This window comes from Cibotium barometz, chromosome 61 (genome assembly GCF_041138505.1).
Source record: "Cibotium barometz isolate CiBa-2024 chromosome 61, ASM4113850v1, whole genome shotgun sequence".
Classification (NCBI taxonomy): domain Eukaryota; kingdom Viridiplantae; phylum Streptophyta; class Polypodiopsida; order Cyatheales; family Cibotiaceae; genus Cibotium; species Cibotium barometz.
The window spans coordinates 16,855,431-16,876,799 of record NC_141106.1 but is presented as its reverse complement, the minus strand read 5'-3'; the positions used below and the strand labels follow the sequence as shown (position 1 = coordinate 16,876,799).

Genomic DNA, 21,369 nt, shown 5'->3' with positions numbered 1-21,369 from the left:
AGGCTCATGGTCCTCTCTTTTTCTTTTCCCCTTATCCAATGGGGTAGCCCTGTCTGCATGGGCTCCATGGGCCGTCATAGAAGCTTCATGGGGCACGGTGGCATGTGCTCCACGAACTCGAAGCTCAGATGTATGTGACTTACCTGCATATGGCATGGTCTCTCCATGAGACAACTCAGAAGGCAAAATTTTTCTGGAAGTAGACCTGTCACCATGAGATACATATCTTGCATGCATGTGACTTTCGTGCCCTCCATGAGCACTAGCATACATATATCTGTCAGGCTTAGTGCCTTGTGGAGAGGATGCATGACGAGAGGTGACAGTCACCTCTTCCTTTTGCATAAAAGATTTCAGCCTCTGGGATGCGGGATCTCCATGCTTCAAACGAGGTGGATTTCTGAAAATCAGCTCCCCGTCATCCCCCTCTTTGATATCTCCTTTGCGAAGGAGATAGGCAAGTGCCAACTCCCTTGGTTTCTTGCCCACTACACGAGCCATTGATTCAAAGGTTACATCAACCATAGCATCAGCCTTCCTGGCTTCAATAGCACTTTGTAGATGAGGATCTTCATGCAAAAACTTCAATTCTTGCTCTTGGGCCTGCAAAAGTTTTCTCATATGTTCCCTTTCAGCCCTCATAGCATCAGGCTCTTGTTCAAGCATAACTGTCTTTCCTGGAGACAATTGACCCTTGGATTCACTATCCATAACCCTTTCAAGGGGCTTGTGCCTACCACGCAGGGCATCAGACCCACGAGAAGCACTAGATGGACCCCTCGAATTTGGTACTTCCAAAGGGTTGCCTTGGCTGTCCATTGTGTTCAAAGTTTGCTAAAAGCGGGATGTCCAGTACACAGGTTCGTTTCCCCACTAGGAAGAGGGAAACAACCGTGCTCTGATACCAATGAAACCAATCCCGTCAAGTGGGAAGGACTCCGTTGGACACCCACACGCTTAATAGCACAACTTTAAAACCACAAATTTGAAATGGACAACTTAAAACAACTTGAAAATTAAATGAAATGAAATGGAAAGATGGACACCAGCACTGGGGCCGGAACGGGCCGACCCCCCCCTCAATATATGATATATTTATTGGGAGTATTTAATGAATACAATGCTCCATGGGTTCTGAGAACCAGATAATGTCCATGTACATATGAAAACAGTACCAAACAAGTAGGCTCAGATTTCGATGAAGAAAACTCAAAGCAGAACGACCACTAGTGTGGTCCAATCTCTACGGTCCTGTGCTTTCACTGGACTCCGCGGAGAGCGCCTCACTGGTGTTCCGAGACCACGCACAAACAGGCGCTCTCGTACTAACGCCTGGCTCTCCCGATCTCAGCACCTTTGGACCGAGGTTCGCCAATACAGCTTGGACAACCCGGCACCGAACGGGTGTGGCCGTAGAGGGATGAATCCCTTATCAGATTTAAACATAAAATACTTTATTCAAATCTGAAAATCACTTACTTGTAGATGGTTGATAGAAAACCAAAACTTGTGGTGTTTGTGTAGACTATGAAGCCACCCTTGTCGAAGAAAGAGTTGCCTCAAATAGTAGCATCAAGACAAGCACCTCCACGAAGGGTACAGCCGCCTGCTGTGAGAGAAGAAGCATCCACTTGCAAAGGAGGAGAGGCTTGGCTGCAGTGTAGAGGAACCCAAACAGAGTTGCCTGAGGGCAGTGTTCTTACTGGCCGGAACACAAGCACATAGCCCCAGCCGTCTGTAGGGACATGCGTAGCTTGGAGAGATGCAGCCGGTAGAAGATGAGCAACCCGCAGCCGGAAGAGGATGGGCAACCTGCAAGTACTGTCACCTGGGAGAGTAGCCGCCTGTAGAGAGTCAGGCGCAGCCCACTTTGCAGTAAAGTCAGCCGCCTGTAGAGAGTTTGGTTGCAGCCAGTAGTGCAGAGTCAGCCGCCTGTAGAGAGTCAGGCGCAGCCAGCAGCAGAGGGTCGCCTGTAGAGAGTCAGGCGCAGCCAGCAGCAGAGTCAGCAGTCCCCTGCACGTTTCCACGCAGCCACCAGCAGAGTATTCAGTCGCCTGTAGAGGGGCAGGCGCAGCAGAGGGGATTCAGCCAGCAGCACTCGCCTGGGAGCAGAAGCGCATACAAACCAGCAGTCGCCTGAGGTAAACATGCGCAAGGAAGGGTGGTCGCCAGTTCTCTACGTAAGAGGGAAGCGATGATGCTCATGGAGGGAGTCCTTTTTTTTAATAAATTAAAGCGAAGTTTTACTTTGGTCATACCCACGTTTGCATGTGGGGGATTAGTGGGGGTAGGTGACCATGCCCACCCCCACACTCACTTAAAAGTGGGGCTCCCCACCTTGGCCCCAAAGTGGGTGCCCAAAGGGGGTGCCCACTTTTAAATAAGTGTGAACCCCTAACCTTATAAAATAAAGGGGTTAGAATAAAATAACATTAAAACAACATGTACCATATACTTACCACCTGTTCACATGCACTGAAACTCGTCAGAATACAGGGCAGACTTCACGACTCACTGGCAGGCGTCCCCGCTCAGTAAGTAACACGTCAGGCAGGCAAACACACAAATACATGTCATGCGAAAACAGTTTCAAACATGCAAATCATGTGTGCATGTGCAAATAGTAACATGGACATATCTCCCGTTCATGGAACAAGTACAAAATATCTGTCGGCACAAAACTGGCACGACATAAAACATAAAAACCTGGTCTTCCTATGGAGTGACAGTCCCATAGGTAAGACACAGTTCCAGGCACGAGTTTCCCTATGGTGTGACAGTCCCATAGGCAAAACACGGCACGAATACTGGCTCTTCCATGGCGTGACAGTCCCATGGATCGAACACAGTCCAAGTCATACACGGGTGGCACTGATCTGGCTCCTGTCCATACAACACCATCCTGCTAACACACGGGTGGCACCAGTCTGGCTCCCGTCCATGTCAGCAAAATACTGGCCTCTTCACATGAGACACCGGCCTGGCCTCAAGTGAACGAGACGCAAAAACTAGGAATGGACCAAATGGTCGGCCAATTGGTGACAGAGGACAGTACGGTGGACCTCTTCATGAAGTCACTCTCTCAGGACTTGCTCAGGTGGCACCCCAGCTCCCAGTGGTTGGTTACACAGCCAGGAGCAGAGAGGGGGTGTTAGAAGTCATCTCCTGTCTAGTTTTATACACCAGGGCCTTTGTTGTGGGTGTGCCCGCCCTTATGAGGTGTTTTCCCATTTTTCCCCACTCTCCGCATTTTTCTCCTATTTTTCCCATTTTTTCTGAGGCTTGGGAGGGCTGCCAGAGGGTGCCAAGAGTAGTACAGTGCTGGCCGACTGGATGTTTATCAGTCGTGGGCACTCTTGCTGCTGGCCGACTGGTTTTCATCAGTCGTGGGCACCAGATTGCTAGCCGACTGCATTTATGCAGTCGTGGGCTTTTCCTTATGCTGGCCGACTGCCCTCTAGGGAGGTATATATAGGTCCTCAGCCCCCATACCTCATTTGTATCATATCTCGGGATCTTCTTGTGTATATAGAGCAGAGTTACACGCCTACATCTCTCTCTCTCTTGTGCTGTTTTTCTGCCTGCGTTTTTTGCTCGTGTTCCCAGATTTGGTCATCATCTCCGCTGCATATTCTGACATATGCAGCTCTTGCTGGCCTTGAGCGTCAGTGTCATCAGGCACATTTTCAGGAACCCCGCACGAAGAGGTGGCTCTTTGATACATTAGTGACACCAGCCTTGATGTATGCAGCAGCGGTTTGGGCACCAGGGCTTGCAGCCTCCACATGGGTAGAGCTGGAGAGACCACAGATCTTGATGCTCTCGAGGATGATACGCAGCAAACCATCCGTCCCGCACGACATTGTTCGAGCTGAGTTTGCTGCACCACCTATGGCAGTGGAGGCATTGTTCCAGACGATCTCCTTTATATACAGGATGAGGGAGATGCCCACGGAGAGATTATCCCGCCGAGCTTTTGAGGCATCCAGACAGCTGGCCGAGGCTGGACACACTGGATCTTGGTATGCACAGATGCTACAGTGGTTCTCACATCATGGGATAGACATTGAGCGGTTGCCACCTTTTCAGTATGATCAGTCTGCTCCACGGGGTTACCTCTCTCTCAATGAGAGGAACAGAGTGATGAGACAGGACATATGGCAGCACTACATACAGGAGACATGGACAGCACCAGAGAGCCCACTACCACCGAAGATGCTGTATTACAGAGACCACTTTATGAGCATCTCAGGGGATGGGTTCATACATCGACCGCGGTACATGGATGTATACATGCCACACAGCTCTCGCGTTGCTATTGGACAGCTACGAGTCTCATCACATCAGCTAGAGATAGAGGCTGGGAGAGCGGCACGGGTTCCCAGAGCTGAGCGGATATGCAGATTGTGCCGCGAGGAGGTGGAGACTGAGGATCACTATGTATGTAGATGTAGAGCCCACCAGGGGGTCAGAGATAGATATGCAGGATTGTTTGAGGAGCACTCTTCACTACATCAGTTGATGGAGGCCTCGGACCAGCGACAGCTTGGCAGACTACTACTAGAGCTTCATAGTTCTCGAGAGAGACTCCTCCAGACACCCGCTCCCACTAGGGGTGGGAGACAGTCCCAGCTCACAGATTTCTTCCAGAGAGCTATGCCAGTGCCAGCTGATGTACCACGTGGGGTGACTGCACAGAGAGCAGAGGAATTGAGAGCCAGGAGGAGACCTAGACAGACTGGACATAGAGCACCCCGACTCCGTCACCGAGAGATAGCAACTATCCGAATGAGACACCAAATGGAGACACAGGAGAGGGTAGCTCGCTTTCATTCAGACTCAGGGTACATGTTCACGCCATTCACAGCCTCAGCATCGGTGATGAATGATATCTTATATCCCTCTTATGGCACTGGATGGAGTTAGACATAGATCTGCATAGCATGCTTGTACTACCCCTTCAGCATATAGAGATGCATCTTGCCTTAGCACTCCATCCACATCCCCACCCCCCCTTATATTGTTTGTATATGGGCTCCACCGATCCATGATGATTCACAGTTGTATCCAAACACATGCACACTTTTTCTTTTCTTTCTTTTCTTTCGATGACCGGAAGAACACAGTTGTATTATTTTTTGTCTCATAGGCCGACTTTGGCCTCTCGTAGACGTTACTATATCTTTCTTTCTTTCTTCTCTCTCTCTCTCTCTCTCTCTCTCTCTCTCTCTCTCTCTCTCTCTCTCTCTGCCTTGGGATTGCAATGGGCAGAGCAAAGGACATGGATGGATATGCAGACTACGTGACTTGCGGAGACACAGCCCACACCTTTATCTGCATCAAGGCGTCAATAATAATGTTTCCCTTATCAAGTGCCCACACTTTTAAAAAAGTACATCAATCTTGGCATGCATGTAAAATACTGATAGCACTTGTGCAAAGTGCCGAGATGAAGCACAACGGTGGAAAGCCCAAGACTTCCCAGCCCACAGCACCCAAGGTAGCTCCTACAAGGGCCAAAACCAAACAGGGTCTTCCCCAAGACAAAGGACGGGAACCTCTAGCTCCAAGAACTCGCAAAACTTACTCCAAACCAAAAAGCACAAGCAAGCAAGGCAAGTGGTAGGCTCAGCCATGATGAGTAGAACCAATACAAGAAGGAGAGGCGATGCTTTTATTGTCACACAATAGGGCATACTTCTAGGGCGTGCCCCAAGAAACCCCTTGCCCGGACCACACCACCAACCTCAATCCCTTAGTGGTGAGCCATACTCCCACACAAACCACCCAGGATGCCTCTAGTTCTACTACTAGCGCCATTGTTAGCCGGAAGCTTGAAGAAGGGAGACCAAGACCAAGAGTATGAGCGCAATGAGTTGCTCAAGACCTTTGGCTACATAGGTCGCTAGAGAGTCATCGTCTTGTTTGACAATGGTAGCACGGAGGATGTGATCACGGCACAGGCTGCTCGATGGACCCGCTTCCCACTAACTTCAGTAGACAAACAAGTTGAGGGTTTTGGCATAAGAATGAGCACGAGAACCAAGTTCGAATCTCATAGTGCTAAGTTAGTCATCCAAGGCACAAAATTTGTGCGCGATTTTATGGTTGCCCCTCTTACAGGAGCAAACGTAATCTTAGGGATCCCGTGGTTCCACAAATTTCATCCAGATATTGACTAGAAACAACACACTTTTTGGATTTTCCGAAACATGTCCAAAGCCCCGGTCATCATCAAGTGTGAACTAGGAATTCCCAACTTTCTTCTCTTCAGCCACATGCACGCTAAACAAGAACTAAGGAAAGTCGCACAGGGCGCATTGATCTATATTTAGATCGCCCAGACCGTCACCAGTGCTTTAGAGAAGTACCTGTTGGAAATTATTTCATCCCCAGATGGACTTTCCCATGCATATGAAGCCCTACATTGGCATATCTTAGCAGAGATTATTCAGCATTTTTTCTACCTTTTTTTGGTATTTTTTAGGTAGGGCAGTTTATAGCATTTTTTTGCTACAGCCATGCTGTCGGCTTGCTACAGTTGGCCGACTAGCATACTAAGGTACTATAAAAGGGCTGGCTCCCTTTTCCCTCATATCATCTCATTTTTCAGCTTCTGCAGTGATAGGCAGCATCTACGGGACCTCCCTCATGCTGCTCCACATGATGTACTACCTTTTCTAGTGATATTCAACAGTGATCTTCTTTTCTCCTTTATGCTTGCTGTCCATATACATTGTTGTACAGTTCTTGCAGCATTTCTAAGTGGGTATTACAGCATAGTATCCATTCTTTCATGGTATCAGAGCGGGAAACATCTACAGGGACCTACGTTTTCTATTCCCATGCTGCTGTTGACTGTTTACAGCATATAGGAGCTGTTTACTGCTGCGTTTCTTCATCAGTAACCTGCTTTTTACTGGGGAGCTGCGGGACTGCCTCAAGTGCTGCGTTTTTCTTCCTACAGAGCTGCTTTACAGCCTTTACCACACTGGAGAGTCATTCTATTCTCTTCTCTTTCTGGTTCCCTCCCACCCACTCTCTTCTAGTCTTTCTAAAGGAGGCTTGGGCTCTTGGAGGTGATGGCTTCTGGAGATCACCATTCTCCCCTCTTGGGGATTCTTTTCTCTTCCCCTCTCATCCCTTTGGATGAGTATCTTCCTTCCCTTGCGCTGTTTCATGCTAATGCTATTATTGCAGATTTTCTCTCCTTTTTTTCAGAGGAGGATAGTGGTTCTTCTACAGAGCAGGTGGATGATTTTGTTGAGATATCCTCACATATTCTGGAGCTTCTTACTTTGGCAGCTTCTCTCCTGGCAGTTGCTTCTCCTTCTTATGTTTCAGAGGAGGCATCTTCCACTATCTTGGAGCCTATTCCTACTTCGAACCTTGCAAATTCAGCTATCACTGATGATCAGTTTGTTCCCGTGGTTGTTTCAGTTTCTTCTTCAAAGGAGGAGGATTCTACTTCGGTCCCGATACTTGTTGTTGCAGATGCAAAGGAGGTACCACATTTTTCGGAGCATCTATGGTTCCATCTCCTGAGGGCTTCTCTCTCCAGATTGATCCTATTGTTTCATCTTCAATATCTTCTCGATCTTCTCGTGGCTTCTTCTAGAGACCTTCTCGGTATTCAGATGTACCATATCTTAGCGAGCTTTGTGCCTTTTATGAGGAGGTTGTTCCTTCAGACTCTTTGGAGCATTTTTTGCAGTGTACCGGACCTAGTCCACCCATTTGGCACTGAAGAGGAGGTGTTGGAAATTATTTCATCCCCACATGGACTTTCCTATGCATATTCATGCTTGCATCTGGCTCCATATGAAGCCCTGCATTGGCATATCTTAGCAGAGATCATTGACCATTTTTTCTACCTTTTTTTGGTATTTTTTAGGCAGTTTATAGCATTTTTTTGCTACAACCATGCTGTCGGCCTGCTACAGCTAGCCGACCAGCATACTAAGGTACTATAAAAGGGTTGGCTCCCTTTTCCCTCATATCATCTCATTTTTCAGCTTTTGCAGTGATAGGCAGCATCTACAGGACCTCCCTCACGCTGCTCCACATGATGTACTACCTTTTCTGGTGATATTCAACAGTGATCTTCTTTTCTCCTTTATGCTTGCTGTCCATATATAGTGTTGTACAGTTCTTGCAGCATTTCTAAGTGGGTATGACAGCATAGTACCCATTCTTTCAGTACCAAGCCCTCCATGACCACTTTCATAAGATTTTCCTTCGAGACAATCTCCCTTCCAAGCTCCTCCCGTCTAGACCGGAGGATCACAAAATTGATCTCCTCCAAGATCCCCCAAGTATGTTTGCGTATCGCTTAAGCAAGGCTATATCTGATGGCATGTGGTCTGCCAGTACATGTGATCCTTTTCTCACTGTGGTTGTAAAGTCGAACTCAATCAATAGCAAAAACCAATGCGTAATTTGGCTATCCAAATGCCCAATGAGCAGCCAAGGGTGGACAACGTTTATCATTATTATGGTGTGAACACCCTAGATTAGGGTTGGCCAGCCAACTAGCCCAAAAGTCACTATAAATAGAGAGCTATGGCTGTTGCATCCTTGCATATGGAAGCCTTTCTGTATTTGATCTAGTCCTAAGCTTTCTGATTAGGAACATTGATGATGCTTAACGCAATGAATAGGTAGAGAGAGGAGAGACGAAAACTGCAACTCACTTGGTTGCTCCCTTTCAGTAATGGATCTCAGAGTTGAACTCGTGCATAAGTTCTACCCATCCGGCCTACTCCCTCACATTAGACTGACCACAAACATATTTCAACGAGTGGTGATCCATCCATACTACAAATCTCGCACCATACAGATAGTGCCTAAACATCTTCAATGCATGGATAACTCCCAAGAGTTTTGTCACAATTTGTGATTAATCTCTCTATGCTACACCTTAATCATTGATTATTAGTGAAAGTGTGTCTTGAAAGGACACAAGCTTTCACAAGGGTTACTATGAAAGGACATGTCTCATCCAAGAGACAACTATTCGTTTAAAAGACATAACTATTCGTCTAAGAGTCACAGCCCTACATTGGGTTCACTTGTACCTTTTTAAGCCCTATTTAAGAAGGCCTTGACTATCAATGCAAAACACCCTCAAACATCTTGTCTTAAGTTCTATCTTATCTTAAACTAATCTCTAATCATGTTTAAGTAGATTAAAAAACCTTACAATGGTATCAAAGCACTCAAGTTCCGCCTTGTGAGATGCCCATAATCTAAAGGCCCACACATAGAAACCCTAACAACCAAGAAAAACCCTAAAATCAGTCATAACCCATGTTGTGTGTCGAGAAGAAAGTGAGAAATTTTGCCCAATTGAGATGGAAAGTACTTGTGATGCTTCTAATTATGTTCAAGCTGCCTTGATGGCCATGAATCTACAAGAACACCTCTTCGTTTGCATCGTTTGGTGAAATAATTTCTTCCTCAACAACATAGTTGCTTCATATATATATATATATATATATATATATATATATATATACACACCTTCATAAGGTCAGAAAAAATTGAACTTACGAATTGAGAGATTTGAGAAAGAAATAATAGTGAAGAAGGACAAAGACAAAAACAAAGCATTTGAAAGATCATAAATAAATAAACTAACAAACCTAGCTACTAAGGAGAGGAAATCAAAAGATAATATCAAACGAAGACTTTTAATTAAGACATTAACCAAAAAAAAACAAAAAACAAAAACAAGCAAATAAACAAACAAAACAAACCAAAAAAGAAACAGAAAAACCAAAAAAAAACAAAAAACAAGAAACAACAAAACAAAACAATTACATGAATGAAAGAAACTTTAAAAAATAAAAAATAAAAAACACACACACAAAAGCATGCACACACTTCTTGAATAGTAAACTCTAGACCTAAAGCACTTAAGAGCCAGAACCAAACATTAAGCTAAACTTTTTTTTTATAAAAGACTTCGACTCAAAAGTGCAACCATTAACTCCAATGTTTGTCCAAACATGAAGTGTAGGTTCATCAACTCTATCATGCATAGCATGGACAATAAGCTATGACATCCCTACTCACGTCATCAGTGCCCAAGAGTAGGTGCAGGTTTGTATAAGGTTAGTCCAAAAGAACATGCTTTATAAAACCGGCAAACTGAGTTTCTATCACTCTCCGGAGGTGATGGCATACTCAACCATGATAGAGACTAGCACTCAAAGTCTGCTCTAAGGTATAACAACAAAGAATCACAAAACATAGGAAAGAACCAAACTAAGTCTATATTAAGCTAGAGCGAGAAAGAATTACAAAAAGACTAAACAAGGCCTACTCTAAGTAAAAAACAAACCCTACTCTAAGCTAGAACAAGCCACTTTTACAAAAAAGAGCATTGAATTATGAATTAAGTGGGCTTTTCAGCTCCCCACTTCTATAAAACTTACTCCTTATCATTTTAAACATTCTATAAAAATATATACACACACACACACACATATAGATATATGTATGTATGTATGTATGTATATTTTAAGTTTTTTTTTTAACAGCTGGGAGCCCACGAACCAGCCAGACTTTTACAAAAACAAAAAACGTCATTAAAACCTACAGAAGCAATTTAGCGAGCCATAAATTGTCAAAGGGGAAAAAAAACATGAACCCCCCCCCCCATTTTTTCCCGTTAAATCATCATGTGGCAACCTTATGCTTCAGAAATCCCTCATTTTATTATTATGCACGCACAACTCATTTCTAGGAAAATTATTATACATCATTTTTTAGGACTTTGGTAACAATTTAAAAAAAAAAACTCTACACTAGATCACAACCAAGTCCAACCCTGTCGTTCATTAATACTAGTCAACTGGAATCCTATTTCTACCAACACTATTAGGTGTTGGAGGCCAACCTCAAATTTCCACCTTTCCAATCCAATGCTTACTAGAGCTCAAACCCATCATCATAGACGAAGTTATTAGCAATGGCCGGAGAACAAAGTATGCAACAGGATCCATCTCCACCTCCTCCTTATTGGCAATCCCAAATTGCAGAGTTACCAGATTCCATTCTAACACTCTCTACAACAGTACAACTCAAGCAAAGTGAGCAAGAGACATACCTCATCAATCATCAAGACACAAGAAGACGTCTTGGGATTCTATTTCTTCTTTGTTATCATCAACAATCTAAAAAATCATATAATGGTCAACGGAATCATCAAACTTTGAGACAATGGCTTTATAAGATGAATCTCTATTTTGACGCCATGGAACTCTAGGAGTCATAAAAAAAGTTGCCATAACCGCATCCTTGCTTAAAGACAATGCCTTCCCTTGGTGGCGTAGACGAGTTTGTGATGGCAAAGGTGCTACAACGTGGGTTTAATTTGAACACACTATCCGAAATAGTCATACCTGCTATTGGGATTCGGAATCGTATGTGCACGTGTCCATCATGTGTCTCGTGTGTGTGTGTGCGCGCGCGCGCGTGTCCCCAAAAAGGATGTGAACACTCTCTTATGTGTTATGTGTCTTATGGTGTGAACCCACTCTTAATAGTGGTTCATATAATATCTAGATATTTATACTTGGTGTATCTAGATTATCACATTAATAAACATCATTGAGTCGTACTCTCTCTCCAACTTTGTTCTCTCTCTCTCTCTCTCTCTCTCTCTCTCTCTTCTCTCTATCTCTGCATACACAGACGACACGGACATCTTTCATCCACCTTAGGCCTGCCTAACCCTAAATCTAGGCTAGGTCTTCAATTGGTATCAGAGAAAGCAGCAACAACATTCGCCGTATCTTCGCTGTCTGTGCCAGCTGACACTAAAGACGTGCTGACGTCCGCCTGGTTAGCTCCACCCAGCGCCTCCAGCGCACACGTCGCAGCTGCCACACTTCACTAGGTAGCCGACATAAGGCACGCGCCACCGATTGCTATCCTCATCACTGCCAGCGTGGCCTTATTCAAGCTCAAAGGCTCAAACCTTTAAGCCTTAACTAATTAAAGTTTCGCATTCACCTAAAATTTGGGGGTTTTGTAAAAATCAAGCAAAATCAGTCAAATTGAAGCTCTTGGGAAAAATAAAAATTGGGGGTTTTTTAAAATTGGGGTAATTAGATCCTAATTGAAGCCTTTCCATCATCCAAAATTTGGGGCTTTTCCAAATCGAAGCCTCCTTCAACACATTGATGCCATTTCAGGTCCTTTGCCTTGGCCCTCGGGCCTAAAATGATTGGCCAAGCATTAATTGCTTGGCGATGCCATCGAAAACGGCATCTTCATCAACACTTCACTAGTTTTGGAAGTTTTTAAACAGTGTGAGTGTCATGGATCCTCTGCCCCTAGAAAGATTTGTAATAAATGTTTATTATGTGTGCATTGTTTTATAAAAGGTTTCGTATTTCCATTATCCCTGTTAGGAGCCAGGGGAGTGACTATGCAATAATCTCAGCTTTGCTCATAAGCTGATTGAGGGAACAGCATGGCACAGGAGGTGCGCATGGCTAGGTCGCCACCCATGATATGATGGAGTTGGAGGTTGGAGGTTGGTCGCCCCATGATATGATGGAGTCTCACCACCTTCGCTCCGAAGGGGGGTTTGTTGGGATTTGGAGTTGTATGTGTATGTGTACGTGTCCCTTGTGTGTGCCGTCACGTGTGTGTAATCATGTTTGTGTGTCCAACAGTGTGTGCACATCCCCAAAAAGGGTGTGAACACTCACTTTATGTGTTATGTGTGTGTTTTGATGTGAACCCACCACTCTTATGGTGGTTCACATAATATCTAAATATTTATACCTACTTGACATCATTGCTTATGTCTTGTAGAAGAAGCTTGAAAGGTTATAAAAGCATTGTACTTGGTGTATCTAAATTATCACATCAATAAACATCATTGAGGCGTGAAGTACACTCGTTCTCTAACTTTGTTCTCTCTCTCTCTCTCTCCCTCCATACACAGACAACATGGATACCTTCCATCCCCCTTAGGCTTGCCTAACCCTAACCTTAGGCTAAGTCTTCACCTACCAATGTGGATTTTTAGGTCCATTCCAGACTTCGAATATTGGAACAAATTGGTTCCTTATCTGCTCAAATCTCACAGTTCACCACATTGGTACTAGAGACTAATAACCTTACTCCCGATGAAGAGCTTCATGCTTTCAACTCAAGATTAGCACCCATCCTACGTTCCAATGTCCAAAAACACTATCCTCCCACCTTAGCCTTTGCTATTCGCTATGCAGAACAAGTTGTGGATCTCTATTCTTAGAGATCCTCTAATAAAGGACACAATATTTTCGGCATCAAAATTCTCGTCAATCTTCTTCTCTAATTCAAAATTAAGATCATCGACATCAACAATCTGGTAACAATGACAAACGATGGTTTCCTCCATCACAACAACAATCGTCACATGGTGATACCTCCAAGAAACTAACAACTCTCGACATCGAACATCTGATTCAACCAACTCAAAAAATGCTTCGACACTTGGTCTTTGAACCATCTATTTTCGTAACCATAAATGGTGAGTTCCCAAAGCACCCCAAAGCTCACCAAAATACTATTGTGGAACTTTCAACTTTAGAAGACAAGTCGCGAGTTCAATGCTTGGATAATTTAAAAGGCAAGCATGCAATAGCTCATGGAATTCATGTTCATACCAACCCTCCTTCGGAGACTTTCCCATATATTTCACACGTACCAACTTCTTCTTGGACACTAATGGATACAAATGAAGATTCTTCTAGCATGACTTTAGAAGAACAAATGGATGAAATTGAAAAGTTCTTTGGATTTGTTATCTTAAGAAGATGATTCACTGATGATTGAATCCTCTAAAGAAATGAAGATTGACCTAGTCTCTATTCAACGTATTTCTGAAGAGCCAACGAGACAACAAAGATTGGTTAACATAGTGTTGGATACTGTTCTCGACAATGATGAAGCTATCTTCGATGCGTTTGATAGCTTTGTTGGACAATTCACTACTTTCGACATGGAGCTTCATACAGATGATGTTCATATATATATGAGAAATTTCATGATTGCATTTGATGATCTTCAATATGGAGAGACATACGAGAAACCTCAAGAAGTAGATTCTTTACTAGAGAAATAATTTTACAACATGGGACTTGGCATTTCAAGGTACAAGATACAGCAACAACCATTCTTCTCACCGTGGATCTTATTTTAAATGGGAGGGAATGTCACAATTCGTGACTAAGCTCTCTTAGTCTCTCTAAACTACACCTTAATCATTTCATTATTAGTGAAACCCTTATGGGTTGGCCAGCTGTTGGTGGTCTTTATGATGGCCAACTTCTGTCCTTGGGCATCCAATGCTAACCGACTGCAAGTATAGGCTGCCGATTGGCTGCCTTTGCCTCAAATAGCCTTTGATGATGCCCTTATGGGCTGGCCATGCTATGGCTAGCCTTTGGCTGGCCCATAGGCTTGTCAACCATGCAACTACTGCAAATCTATTGCTAAGGTTTGACTTCTAAATGCCCTAACTGATGAATTCTCCAATTGGGTAAGAGGACTTGACACATGTAGACTCTCTATGGCTGTGGAGACTAACCTACATAACTCGTGCCTGACATGTCCCACGATGGGGCCACAGCATACGACAAATATTCCCAAAAAGGTAAAATCCTCATAATGAATGCTGCATTGATGTAGAGCCAATGTGTCTCCAGTGCAGGGTGCATGTGACATTCCCTCTTGCTTAGCTTGGCGACAGGTTCATCGCATCCAAGTAGTCCGCCACGAGTTGGGAGTACTCGGGGAGGAACTCTTCGTCGAGCCATAATGCTTCATGGGTACCTCGGTCTCGAAACTTTCAGTAGAAATGTCTGTCTTCGACCGGATCCATGATTCCACCTGTGGAGGAGAATCTGTTCAGGCTCAATGACTTCGGCTTCATCTACCATGTCCAGTTGTTGCTCATTTGCAATATCCTACAAAGCTGAACCAATGTAGGGCTTCAACCAAGAAACATGGAAAACATTATGCATAGTCCAACTATCTGGAAGCTTAAGCTTCATAGATACATCATTTATCTTTTTAATGATAGGAAAGGGTCCGAAGCTAGGACAGGAGAGTTTTGGACAATGTTTGCCCACTTGCTTCAATCTCTGCTTCATTATCAAGAAATATACCTAGCCCCCTTCTTTAAAGTTGACATCTTGCCTTAATTTGTTGGCTTGCGTCGTGTATGCTTCCTGAAAATGTTTCGACGGTCTTGTTGGCCTCAAAGGAAGGTGATACCATTCTTGTCAGAAGTGACAAGAAACGGCGACCAAACACTGCCTCATACAGAGTTCGACCAATGCTGGATGAATGAGAGTGGCGTTGAGGATGGCCTGAAAAAAAGGAAGATAATGCTCCCACTTTGACTGCTTGTCATGGCAATACAAATTCAGAACATCAAAAGCCAGCTAATTGTATATTTCTGTCTGGCTATCTATCTATGGATGGAATGCACTGAACAGATGCAACTTGGTTCCGAAGTTATCAAATAATGCTCTCCAAAAATTTAAAGTAAGCTTGGGATCCTTGTCTAATTTTATTGTCCTTGGCAAACCTCCAATGGAGTACGAATGTTGGATAAACAGCGAGCAATGTCTTCCGTTGTGGCCATTTGCTTGCACAGGATCAACGTGCAAAATTTCTGAATCAATCCACAATGATCATGCACTGTGTGTTCTAAGATCCAAATGCAATGAGAAGAGGTCCAACAAAGTCCATACTGAAGTCTGATATCTTGAAAAGGACCATCTGGAACTGGCAAAGGTTGAAGTAACCCTACTTGTTTCATATGAGGTACCTTCACTTTTTGGCATATTTGACATGCTTGGATATATTGATAGACATCCCGTCTCATCTTTGGCCAATAGAATGATCGCTCGAGTTTCTCCAATGCGCTTATGATACCACAGTGACCTCCAATGAGAGATTCATGGTCATCATGGAGAAGTGCCTGACGCTTTTCTCTGAGAATGCACAGTTGGTTCTTGTAAAATAACCAACCATCATGAATGGTCATATTGTGCCTTCATACTATCGAGATCTTTTCCCTGTATTTCAAGCACAGTGGACTCCCGCAAATTTTGAATTGTGCCTTTTCGACTGAGAGCATCGCCAATGGGGTTATTTGAGCCAGGGAAGTATTCAATCATACCTCCAAACTATTAAAAGATCTGACTCTATCTGGCTTGTCTGTCACTCCATTGGACACTTGGCATGGTTTGCAACCATTTCAGTGCCTGATAATCTATCTTAACTGTAAACTCTCTTCCATAAAGGAAATGTTTCCAATGTTAAGCGTTGTCATCACCCCCAATAGCTCTTTGTCATACACAGAATAATTCTTTTCTACATTTAATTTCCGGTTATAATAAGCCATTGACACCCTTCTTGCTGGAGGACAGCTCCTATGGCTAGATTGTTGGCATCAGTGATTACCTTCAAAGGATCATCCCATGAAGCCAATTTGAGAACCGGAGACTCAGAGGGAACTTTTTTCATTGCATGAAATGCCTCTGGTGCTTTGCCCGTAAAAGTTTTCCTCCCAGAGCAATCTGATGAAGCCTTCATTGCTTTGTGGAAGCGTTTCTATAGGAATTGTGTCTTCCCTATAGATTTCTTCTTCAATATCTTCTTTGTAGCTTGCTGACGATGTCTCTCCTGACATTGTGGAGGTCTAGGTGGTTTTTCCTGACCACAGTCTTACCATCCATGGAATGCTCTCACTTTAGGGTAGCCAAGTTTGGTTACAACCTGCAACTTTGATACCAATGTAGCATTTGCTTATATTTCTTTGGAGAACTTTTACAATGAATATGAATGATGACTGAGGACTGCCAAACGCAAGGATGAAGTAGACCAAACGCAAGCTGATCCAGATGCTGTCCAAGCTTCTTTGAATTGCTCTTCAATGACCACTATGCAATCCCAAAACTGAGGGATGCACATATGCTGGCTGAATGGTGAAGATGCTCTTCGTGGAAGCCTTGGGAATGCTGCATAAAGTATGCACAAGGGAGCCTGGCTGTAGGCACACTAGGACTGCTGAGAAAATGTTGTAGGACTGATTTGATACTAGATGATTTATGCTGAATAATCAGCGCTGCTTATATATGAAGTAGGGATGCTGGTCGGTCCAGGGAAGTGCTGTTGGCCAGCATAGAATGGACAAAAATGCCGGTTTTGCAGCATTAAATGCTGTGAATTAGCCAAATGTTGCCTCTGAGGCCTGGCTGACTCACAGATGCTGGCCGACCTAATGTTGGTGGTCTCTGATGATGGCCGACTGCTGCTCTTGGGCATCCAATGCTGGCTGACTGCAGGTATAGGCTGCTGACTGGCTGCCTTTGCCTCAAATAGCCTTTGATGATGCCCTTATGGGCTGGCCATGCTATGGGCTAGCCTTTGGCTGGCCCATAGGCTTGTCGACGCCGTCCTCCATCCAACCCCTTTGTCCAGTGTGATGCTCCACCAACAGTGTCGTCCCTTTCTGCTACAAGCACAACTCTGCCCAACGTTGAGCGATATCAAACTTCTCCAAATTTTGTTGGGGTGCCCAGAGCCTAGTGCCTTATAAAGGCTTGCCTCCACATTAGTTCATGTGGAGTTAACTCAAAAAAACATCACTCTCTCTAGCCGCTGCTTGCATAGCATTGGTTTCCTCCTCCCTCTCACTAGAGCGAGGAAGCCATTGAGAGAGAGAGCTAAGAACAACTCCTACACAAGGGAAGGCATGGCTAGACCAACAGAGATTTTGCCTCCATCCCCACATGAAGGTAATAAATCAAGATAGTACAAGATGAAGAACCTTACCAGAAACTCAGCTCTCAATTCAATGCAAGCTTAGGCTCTGATACCGATTGTGACATCCTCACCATGTCGTCCCACAACCAGCCTACATTTAGAGCCCTCCCATGCACTCATAGTTACGTGTCCTGAACGGCAGTGAAACGTTTTTTATTTTTTGCAAAGTTTCAAAAACGTTTCATGGGGAGTGTGTGTGTGTGTGTGGCCCTGGGGGAAGGGGCAGGCATTCTAGAAATCATTACTTCATACTCTAAAACATGGTGAATAACAAGTTTGGAATGTTGCAAGCGGCATGTTGCTGCCTGCACGCTCTGGAGTCTGGGGAGCAACTGGACTCTAAGCATGCATAAAAAACATCAGTACATACTCTAAAATATGCTGAATAAAGTGTTGCATGCAGTATGGTCAATACTATTGGCACTGGAGTCCACACCCACATTTACATCTCCTTGTGAATGGATATTCACTAATGCATTAGAATGTTTTTTTCATTCAAACCCCCTGGGAACAAATTCACTGATTCTGCCCGTGACCACCATCTTCTTTTTTATCCAGCCCCCTGACATACAGCTAAAGGCCTGATGATACCCACTTCTCATCCAATAACCGATAGACAGGTGTTCACAGCCCTGCTCAGCTGTGTTCATTTTAGGTACTTCAACTCTAGACTCTTGCAACTGCAGAAAAATGACGATTGGAAATGTTCTTCTCAAAGAATTCTGTTTGATTTGTTTGATCATATCATTCTTATAGGCCACAAATAACTGCCACATGAGCAACAAATTTTACAAATCAAGTTACAGCACAAAAGAAGTATCTAGCTATTCTCACATAATTAATGAAAGAATACCATCGGCATTTGCGAAATTCGAGTGGTAATGCATTTTCCGAGCCTCCAGCAATCTGGCCACCTCTTTCCCGCTTTCAAAGGCTGCTAAGAAATGATCATCCAGCTCTCTGAGGATGCGACTGAAGTCCTGTCGACTGACCTTTGTCTTTGCTTTGGCAGCACTGTGGGGCGAAGGTGCATCTTTCTCTTCAATGCTGGACTGCTCATGGAGCTCTTGCAGCTCTGCTTTTTGGGTGATGCCATCATCTTGCACCGGAGCTTGCTTGTCTTCAAGTTTCTGGCTCTCAGCTTTGGTGTCCACATCAGCGCTTTCGGTAGTGGATGGGAACACATCCACCAAGTACCCCCATGGAGAGGCCTCGGGGGGAGGAGGAGGGGGAGGAGCTGGAGGCTCTGAAGGAGGGGGGGGTGGGGGTTTGACATCAGCCACACTGTAAGATTCTTTCCGTACTGCTTCATCATCGTCTTCTTCCTCTTCTTCTTCTTGGACAGGCCCAGGAGGGCTCAAGCTAGGGTTTCTAGCAGGGGAGAAGTTAGGGTTAGGATTAGGGCTGGGGACTTTGACAGGTGAGGGTGCTGAAGCTGTGGCTGCATTACGGAGAGGGGGCATGCTAACTGCTCTAGAGATAGGGGAGGTCTGGCCAGGGGGAGGGGAGGCTAAGAAATGGGGCAAAGGGGGGGGCAAAGGGCCACGGTGGGGGATGTTGGAGGGCATCTCGGCTACCTGGGTGTCTTTAGCCTCGCCATCGCCAAACTGTCGGATGGCCGCGCCCGTGTTCTTCAGGGACTGGATGTAGGCCGCGTGGGCTGCTGCGAAAGCGTGCCGGTGCCGCACTGCCAGCTTGATGAAGTGCTTCCGATCCTTGCATCTGGTCACGCTCTGTTCGCTGTCAAGCGTGGAGGCCGAGCACCCCATGATGGCCCTCCCGCCTCCTTCAGTGCAAATCTAGCAAATCAGACTGGAAAATCATCTCTAAAACTGAGAAAGGAGTTGCGAATGTGGGCGATTGTGGCGCTACCGTGAGCAATTGGGCAGCGGGGGAAGCTCCAGAATGAGCTATGGCAACAATTCGAGCTTCAGAAAGAGCTATGGCTATGGCTGAGAGAAAAGGCAGAGGAATTGGGTTACAGTTGAAGCAGAAAAGGAGAGCTATGGCTATGGTTGTCGCTGTCGTTAGACGAGCTATGCACATGGCCTCGGCTTGAAGCGGAGCTTTGGAAGGGAACAAGTGGCGATGGCAAAAAGGTGCATAGGTTCATGTTGGGCAATGGCTATGGCGATGGCAAATGTGCATGCATTTGCGTCATGTGGACATGGCTACGAGCCCACGACCATAGCAACCTCTGTGCAGGAGAGTACCGTTTATTTTAATCGTGTTTCCCACTCTTTCTGCTTTGCGTTTTTGAGGCAGTCCCTTAGGTGTACGCTTAGTTTTTTTTTTCTTTTTTTCCAAAGTCGCTTTAAATATTATGACAGATTTGGAACAGTTAATATAAATAAATATTACTAGTATTGCACCCACGCATTGCTGAGGCCGACCAAGGTTCCATAAAAGAACTATTCCCTCTCTACAACCATCTCTCTCTCTCTCTCTCTCTCACACACACACATGCACATGCACATGACCCTCTCCCTCTCTTTGTCACATACACACTCGCAAATGTTGAATCTCTCTCTCTCTCTCTCTCTCTCTCTCTCACACACACACACACACACACACACACACACATATACACACACCTCATGATGGCACGCATGATACGCAGCAAACCGTCAGTACCTCATGACATTATCCGAGCAGAGTTTGCTGCGCCTCCTATGATGGTAGAGGCCATATTCCATACTATATGCCTGCTAGACAGATTCAGAGAGATGCCACAGGACAGATTGTCATACAGAGCTTTTGAGGCATCTAGACAGCTCGCTGAGGCAGGAGACAGAGGATCATGGTACACATTGGTTCTCACACCATGGCCTAGAATGGATCATCTACCACCATTCCAGTATGACAGGGATGCACCACATATCCGTCTCTCTCATAGTGAGAGGAACAGAGTATTGAGACAGGACCTATGGCAGCTCTATACACGAGAGACATGGATATCGCCTACACAGCCTCTTCCACCGGAGATGCTATACTACAAAGATCACTTCATGAGTATCACTGATGATGGATTTATAGAGAGGCCTAGATACATGGAGGGCTTTTTACCACACGGCTCCCGAGTAGCTATTGGTCAGCTTAGAGTCTCATCACATCGATTGGAGATCGAGACTAGTAGAGCAGCACGAATCCCCCGAGAGGAGAGGGTATGCAGATTGTGCACAGAGGAGGTGGAGAGTGAGGAGCATTATGTATGTAGATGCAGAGCATATACAACCATTGAACTTCAGACCTCTCGGTTTTACTACAATTCCCTTGTCAACAATTCGAAGGTCTTTATATAACCAACAACACCTCTCAGAATCTATACATTTTTTACTCTAAGATTCGCACGTAATCAAAACCTCTCAAAAATCAAGAAACTTTGAAACGTTTGAATTGGAATTGCCAGATATGGATTGAATTGATTTTTGTGTCTTGTAGAATTGGGTAATAGTCTTCCACTTGAGGCTTGAGCAACATCGTCGTCATCATTTCATGTGCTCTTATAAAAACATTGGAACATAA

At 44.7% G+C, this 21,369-nt stretch overlaps 1 protein-coding gene across 1 annotated transcript in view; it reads right to left on the bottom strand.

The window, feature by feature from the left end:
- LOC147604609 (protein ALTERED PHOSPHATE STARVATION RESPONSE 1-like) overlaps window positions 1-20,075 on the bottom strand; it is a 43,793-nt gene extending 23,718 nt beyond the window's left edge. Inside the window, exon 1 of the mRNA XM_086795041.1 lies at window positions 18,698-20,075. Coding sequence (XP_086651167.1) covers window positions 18,698-19,613 — 916 coding nt within the window. The 5' untranslated portion in view covers window positions 19,614-20,075. The remainder of the gene's footprint in view (window positions 1-18,697) is intronic.
- Window positions 20,076-21,369: the final 1,294 nt, after the last annotated feature.